The sequence below is a fragment of the Rhinolophus hipposideros genome, assembly GCF_964194185.1.
Source record: "Rhinolophus hipposideros genome assembly, chromosome: 21".
NCBI lineage: Eukaryota > Metazoa > Chordata > Mammalia > Chiroptera > Rhinolophidae > Rhinolophus > Rhinolophus hipposideros.
The window spans coordinates 3,847,962-3,855,808 of NC_138067.1; the positions used below are offsets into that span (position 1 = coordinate 3,847,962).

Below are 7,847 nucleotides of genomic sequence, written 5' to 3' on the forward strand. Positions count from 1 at the left end.
TCCTCCCATCTCCCCCACTGGAGGAATCTGTGACAAAACGGCACTATTTCATATCGCTGTGATTTTGCACTTGCGCTTCCGTCCCTGTGGAAAGCTCAGTCCTCTGTTAGCACGCAGGTGGGCAGAACGCTTTCTGTCCTGTTACTGTGACACCTTGCCCATACTTCAACTGCTACATGTATTACACAGTACTGTTTGTTTCCAAGTTTGTCTCCCCACCCGGCAGGTGGGTTCCTTGAGGTCAAGACACAAGTTACTGTACACCTTGGCACCTAAATTTTCTTTAAATGTTTGCTAACTGGCGCCACCAACCAAAAGTATACAACATATCTACCATACTTTCTGATACCAGGCTAAAACCTTTCTCCCAATTCCTACATCCAAACCCCAGTGAAAACCCTGCCGCCCCACCCATCTCTAGCTCTAATTTAGAACAAGGAGCCTTCCATGGTTGGGTCTTCCTGCCTCCAAACACAGTTACAGACAAATTCTCCCCTCTCCAAATCCCCACTGACTCCCTACTGAACAAGGCGCAATGGCCTTGGCCTGGCATTTGGGTCCCGCGAGGCTTCATCTCAAGACACTCCCCCTTCTGGCTTCCAGGCCTTTGCTGACAACCACCTCAGAATGGGAATCTTCCTGGTTCTTCAAAGCCCCGCTCAAGGGCTGCTTCCTCCAATAAATTTCCCTCTTGACAAAAGTGGTAGCTCTTCAAGAGTGTCTTTTTATTATACAATCTCTTGGGACATCAGCCCTTTCCACCAGGAGCCCATCTCACCTCTCTCTAGCCAATGGAGCCCTAACAACTAACCTCCACATTCTCCTCTACTCTAGCACTAGCTGAAAGGTAGTGAACTAACATTTTAAAAGCAGGAAAATAAAGTAAACCACTCGATGGGACCCAGAACAGTTGCTCACAGGTTATTTTAATCAGCGTCAACCAGTTACACAATTCTTCACCCTAAATCTTCCTTCCTCCAAACCCTCTTCCTTCCACAGCTTAACTTAAAATATTGGCGATGTTGAAGTTTGCTTTCCTGTTGTTAATTTTTAAAATCATGTTAATGTTGTTCTCTTCCTCCAAAGAATGTAAAAGAAAATCCAAAATGAATTAACAAAACAGGATAAAGCCCTTGAGTGTGGCATTCAACCCTTACCTGTGAGTCTCAAGGAAAACAAGAAAAAAGGATTTCTTACATGGGAGGGTTGGATTATGAGTAACACACATAACAAAGATAACCGGGCAGGTGACACATACTTCCAAGATTCTGTAAGACACACCTTTTCCAATTAGTTTATGCTAAACTGTGTGGCAGGGACAGGCAAGAAAACTGGAGTTGGGAGGGGCTGGCAAGACTAGGCAGGGATCTTATGTTCAGCAAAAGAAGCACTTTTCACCGTTTGGGGTGAGTTTTGAATAAAGCTGAACTGGGAGCAGGCAGAGTGCACAGGAAGTGAAACCAGTCAGACTCCAGGGGAGGTTTACACTGAGAGCAGATAAAGCAGAGCACTGGGAAAGTAAGGTGGGGCTGGATTTGTAAATTTTGTAAATCAGGTGAGGAGCTCAGAGTGAATGAGATAAAGAGGAACCCCCAGTAGGAGAATGACCTTTTGTGAGAGGATTAGTCTGATGCAGGTCGTACCAGGAGGAAGGAAGGGGAATGTGGAGAAGTCAGCCGAGTAAGGGAGGGACTCACACCAAGAATGAGGTCTTACCTGCAGCAAAGGTACTGGAGAGGAGAGGAGAGGAGAGGAACGAATGCAGGTGAGACTTTTGCAAGGAACAGGACTTAGTCAAGTGGGGGAGGGAGGTAATTGTGAAGCTGCGAAGAACAGGAGGGGACTAGAAAGAAGTTAGACAAATGGCCTAACAAATTAAGAACAGGAAGGCCCAGTTGGTTCATCACCTACCATGTTTTAAGTGAAGCTGCGGAGAGGAATCATACGGTTCAGTGTCCCAGCTCCTCTAAACACGGTAAAAGCGAGCACCCAGGCTTTTTCATCTAAGACACTCAGGCGTTACAGCTAATTAGCTTCTTCCAGGGCGCCGGGAAATTTCGGAAGCAGGACGCCACGGAGAAAAAGGATCCCTCCCGCTTCCCGCAGAGGCCCGTCATCTGGGCGGTGGGCCCCAGAAGGGCCGCGGAAACAGAGTCTCGAGGTCCGGATCCCGGCTGCGCACGTACCCGACGGGGAAACCCGGAGACCCGGGGTCCTCCGGGGGCGGGGGACGGGCGCGCACCGTGGGGCTGGTCTGGGGCGGGGAGGCCGGGGAGGGGCTGCAGGCCCCCGGGGTGGAGGGCTCCACGGCTGACCCAGACCGAAGGCGAGTCGGCGCACCTGCCCGCGAGGTTCAGTTTCCCCAGCTGCTAATTCTGAGAGAGAGAGACCGGGCGGAGGGTGAAGGCCCCGCGGGACGCGCCCCGGGGCTGCCGCGGACGACCCTCCGCAGGCCGCGCGACGTCCCCACCGGCCAGCGCACGCCCGCTGTGCGCACGTCGCACGGGAAGCGACGCCACCGGAGCTGTTAGGGGACCTCCCTGCCCGAGTGTTTTGCCAGCGGGTTTTGTCCGCCTGTCGCGGGGACGGAAATCCCCGCAGCCCCAGACGCGCGGCAGCGGGACCGGACCGGACGGGCCGGGACGGGGCCGCGGAGGGAGGGAGGCAGCGGAGGCCCCCGGCCGCCGGCTCCGCGCTCCCACCCCCATCGCGTCCTCGGGAACCGGGGACAGCGCGGCGCCCGGACCGCCCCGCCAGCCCAGGTCACGCGGCTCGCGAGCGCGCGGGCCGGGCGCGGACTCACCTTGGCGCTGTGCACCGCCTCCTGCGCCCCGCGGAGCTGCAGCCAGATGCGCGCGGGCAGCGGCTGCTCGGCCCCGAGCGCGCCCAGCACCGCCAGGCTCACGCCGAACAGGCCCTCGATGCGGCCGCGGCTCCGCTCCAGCAGCGCCGCCTTCTCGGCGGGCGCCGTGAACTCGTCCAGCACCGCCCGGGCCGCCATGGCGGGCGCGGCCTCCCGCGGCGGCGCCGGGGGCCGGCGGCGGCGGCGCCCCCTCAGCGTGCGGCCGCGAGCCCGAGTCCGTCCGGCGGCGTCGGCCCTGCGGGCCGCCTCGCCCCGCCCGCGCCCCGCCGCCCGCCCGCCGCCCACCGCAGGGCGCGCTACACCATCCCGCCCGGCCGCCGCGGCCCGGCCACTGCGGGCGGACAGCCCCGCCGCCCCTTCACCGCCGTCGCCGCGGGCCGAGCCGCGTCACCGCGCACGCGCGCCTCCGCCGCCGTCACTGAGGCGCGCCGCCCCCAGGGGAGGGGTCAGGGCACGGGCGACGGGAGGTGACGTCACTCGCCCTCGCCATGTTTGTTGAGGGCAAAGCGATGGCAGGGGAGAGGGGCTCGGGCGGCCTTCTTTGGTGAGGGCGCGACGCTTCCGAAAGACCTGTTGTTGGGTCGTCAATTTCTGCATTTACGGATGGGGCAGTTGAGGCACGGAGCCAGAAGGCGGAATGACCCAGTGTCACACAAGGGACTTGGCGTCACTGCCAAAATCTGGAAGGCCGAACTAGGGCTCTAGAGATAGTTATCCAGCTTCTCATCCACTGATGGGCAGATGGTCCCTCCCTCCCTCACGCCCTCTCTCCTTCTTTCTCTTTCCCCCTACCCAGCTCCCTCTCCCTTTCCTCTTTCCTTTCCCTTGTTGTTTTTTTCCCCCACTAAAAATGGTAATTTAAAGGACAAAAAATGGGAATAATGAGTATTGAGAACGTGATTTGTTCCAGGAAGGGAGAAGGGGGATGTGTCGTAGGACAGGTACAAAAACTGGAGAATTAGGGGCTCATCCGTGATGTCACTGTAGGACTTGGGCAGATGGACCCTAACTCCTCCCAGGTCTGTTTTCCCTTCTGCGAAACCAGGGGTTGCGCTCAGGTATCTCTAACGTTCTTTTGAGTCCATGAAAACAGATTGTGGAAGATGAAGTGTTGGTTTCCTTTCTCTGGGCCAAATGTGGATATAGTAGACAGTTAGGGACCGTCAGAATATTACTTAACTTCTCTGTGTTTTAATTATTCATCTGTAAAATGTGGTTAGCAATCGTACTTCCTAGTGTTGTGATACTTAACACAGTGCTGACAAATAGAGTGAAGAAACAAAATGGAGTCACTCTAGTCAAGCTGCTAAATTACGAAAATCAAGTAGGTTGACACATGAGGAAACAATTCTATTCTTGGTTTAACTAGCCTGGGAACTTAAACTTTCAAACTTTCCAGTCCTGCTTCAATGCTGGTGTCGTGCAGGGTGTCAGGCGGGGTCTCTGGTCCGGCTCCCCACATAAGAACGCAGGACATGGTGAGGCCAAACAGGAACACCCACGGAGCCATAGATGGGGGAGTCATACCACTATGTTCTCCCTGGCGGCATCTGCCTCTCACAATCCGCGCTTGCTAGCTCAGCCACCACCTTCTTGCTAGCCCCCATTCTTTCTGCTAGCGTAGCCACAGCAGTTATATTAGTGGCCAATGGCTCACTGGTTACAGCTGACGGCCAACTAGCCACAGCTGGTGGCCATCCGATCACAGTTGATGGCCATTTACTACCTGAGCCGGCACCTTTCTATGTGAGGCCGAGAGCCTGGAAACTGTACTCCTGGCTTTGTCCACACTCTCCACCCCTACAGGGTCTCGCCTCACAATCTACACGACAAGCATCTTCCGAGAGGGGCCCTGTGCGAGGAGCCTGGAGGTGAATGCAATATCCTAGACACAACCAGGCTCTCTGGACACAGCCAGGGTTTCTCAGGGCACCATCTCAGACCAACCCAGAGGCTAAAATGCAGGACTGATTCTTCTCAAGAATGTACTTTTTACTGTAAGAACCCCAGCTTTTCTTTCTCATTGGGAACACTCTGGGTATTACCTAGTTGTATTTCTGGTTTGCAAACCCTCAGACCTTTGAATAAATCTCTATAACTTAGTTCTAGCTGAAGACTCCTGATTCATTTATGCTCAGTCAACAGTACCTGGATACGTTAAGTGATCACTAAATATTAGCTATTCTTATTGCTAGATGAGCAGTACATTGAAAGCTCCATTTTCACGGAAAAGCTTTGTGTGGATTATGTAACTATACTGAACCCGTGGGCCTAGGAGCCCTCTCCATTTGTTTGATTCCCCTGCGAGGAGAAAGACATAATCTAAAGAGACTGCAGTTGAAAACGCCAAGGGGGGATCATTTTAGTAAGAGGGATTACCCAAGGTAAAGCTCTCAGGGATCCTGGCTGCTGGGGTTTTCCGTAAGACTCAGAAACTCAGGCAGGTGTGGTCCCCTGGCGCCCCACCCAGAGATGACTCAGCAAAAGGACCAGAACCACCAGTAGGCTCCTAGAGCGACAACTTCCTGCTCCCCTGGGCTTTTCCCTGGGTGTCCACACAACCAGCAGCGTTCCTCCTTCAGGTAGATGACCTGTGATTGGCTGGGGCGGATGAAGTGGAGACATGACCTTGCTGAAAACATTGCACCCAGAGCTGGAGTCAATACAACATGTTATTTCCTGTCTTCTAGATGCACTCACCTTAAATGGAGTTGCTAGTGTTCAGAGATTGGACAGGGCTTCCCCAGGGCAGTTCCTGTTTGCTCCTAGTCACTTCCCTGATGGTGGTTCTTAATTGCTTCATTGTAAGGGGTGAGTAAAGGCTGCCTCAAAAGGCACGCATCAGCTCCTTCCCCTCCCACCCATCCCCCCAAAAAAAACCCACCCTAAAACAATACAAGTGGTACCTACAGGCAGCCAGAAAGAAAGCTGGGCCATTGTTCTGTATGCCAAGTCACTGGGTTGGTGTATCATCAGAGATAACAGCTTTGGGGTTTTTTCCTCTGCTTAGAAGACTTGCCAGTTTATATCTGGTCAGCATTTCCCTTTAGGAAACTCTCAAGGTTTCCTGAGTATAGGGAACAAGGAGAGGGAGGGAGACAGAGAAATCCCCTTGTAAGAAACTCCCTCGCTTCATGCACTTTCTCAACCGCAACTTCCCGTGGTGGACCAGCCTCACAGAGCTGGCTAGCCTTACCAGACCAGGGCACTCGGTGCCAGGGAAGACATGTTCCAGACACATTACCTCTTCTTTAATCTCCATAAGAACCTCCCTCCCCCACCATGTTGAGGGAATCACTGATTTCCCTTTCTCATATTTTTGTGGGGGGAGGGTAGAGTCCTGCTTTGTTCCCAGTCCGAGGAACAGACTAGGAATCCACCCTCAGGGCCAAGCACAGAGGAACACATCCAGCTTCCATCACCTCTCACTCACTACCCGGGGCAGGAGGAAGGCTCTCTGACCCAGCTGACTGGAGACTTTCCCAAAAGGCTCAGTGCTGGCTTGGACCACCCTGCCCCCAGAAAGGGTGTGTTCTTCTCTGCTGTCTGTGGTTACCTGCTGTGTCAGTCGCTGGGAGAAGCATTTTCACCTCAGCCACATCCTTCAGTCCAGCTTCCTCAGTGATAAAGCTGACATTTTGATCTTTACCTGTCTGCTGCCTGCTTTTATTTCTCGGTTCTGAAAGCAGGAGGGGGCGGAAAGAGTGTTTACCTGGCCTCCTAACACTCCAACAGTGGTTGCTATTATTATCATTCCTATTTTAAAGATGAGGAAATAGAAGCATAGAGAGGTTCTGGAACGTTCCACAGAGCTGGTAAGTGAAGCGGTAGAAATAGGCACTTGAACTCAGGCAGTCTGACTCTGTGCTGGGCGCTTTTGCGTGCTATGCCATAATGACAACAAGTTTTTATATGTAACCAGCCTCCTTTTCTGTCCTTGCGCAGAAGTTACCAGGAGGAGATAACCTGTTCTCGTGACCAACCCCGCAATGCTTGGACCCTACTTGCCTTAGGGTGCTGTCAAGAGCACAGACTTGCACATGCAATATTGCTTAGTACACGCAACCAATCTGATAGGCAGCGTCAAAGTGCCCCCAGCCCGCAGTCTGTAGAATGGTGTGTCTTCCTGGGTTCTTTGTTTTGGATGGAAATGACATGTAGGGCTCTGGAGTAAGAAACAGGAACAGAGTGGTGCTTCAGCCACATCCGAGTTTGAATGCACTTGCAAACTGTTCAGTTTTTCTTCTCTCCCTCGTCCCTAGTCCTCACCAGCTCATTGTCTCTCCCTTTCATAACTGCGAGGTCTCCCCCACATTCTTTCTGGCCTCTTGCTAAATTTCAGGAGCAACAATTGCTATAAGGTTGGGAGAAATTATTTATATTATCAAGGCTGCAGCCAGAGTAATCTCAAATTGCAAGTCTCATCCATCAATCTCTTGCTTAAGAGCCTCCAAGAGCTTCTCCTTATGCTCAGAATAAAATTCAAACTCCGTACCTTGGATTGAAGCCCTTGCAAGATCTGTCTACCACTTACTCTACCTCTACTTCTCTCTCCACCGGACCTAGCTCATACTGCCTCAGGGTGCTTGCACATGCTGTTCCCTCTCCCGCTTTTCAATTAGTTAACATCCATCAGATCCCAGTTCAAGAGCCACTTGTTCATGAATTCATTCATTGGCCTCTGAGGAGTCAAATCCCCATGTCACAGGCTCGTGGGGCACCGTTGCCCCTCACTCACAGCACTAGGGCCAGTTTTATGTGCTTATGTGATATGATTGATTCATGTCCATCTCCAGATGTCCTCAGACCGTCAGCTCCATGGGGGGCAGCGACCTGAGGCTGCTCTGAGTTTGAAGTATTCTGGGAATGGAAAGCAGGCCAGCATGCAGCCTTTCGTGGCTGGAGTGTGCTGAGGCAGGGGGAGCCCACAGTAGGATGAGCCAGTCGTAGATATGTTTTATCTCAAGTGCAGTGGGAAACTTTC

The 7,847-nt window shown here is 53.2% G+C and overlaps 1 protein-coding gene across 1 annotated transcript in view; it reads right to left on the bottom strand.

Moving 5' to 3' along the window:
- Positions 1-3,096, bottom strand: part of N4BP1 (NEDD4 binding protein 1) — a 41,687-nt gene extending 38,591 nt beyond the window's left edge. The window contains exon 1 of the mRNA XM_081031648.1: positions 2,804-3,096. Coding sequence (XP_080887774.1) covers positions 2,804-3,001 — 198 coding nt within the window. The 5' untranslated portion in view covers positions 3,002-3,096. The remainder of the gene's footprint in view (positions 1-2,803) is intronic.
- Positions 3,097-7,847: the final 4,751 nt, after the last annotated feature.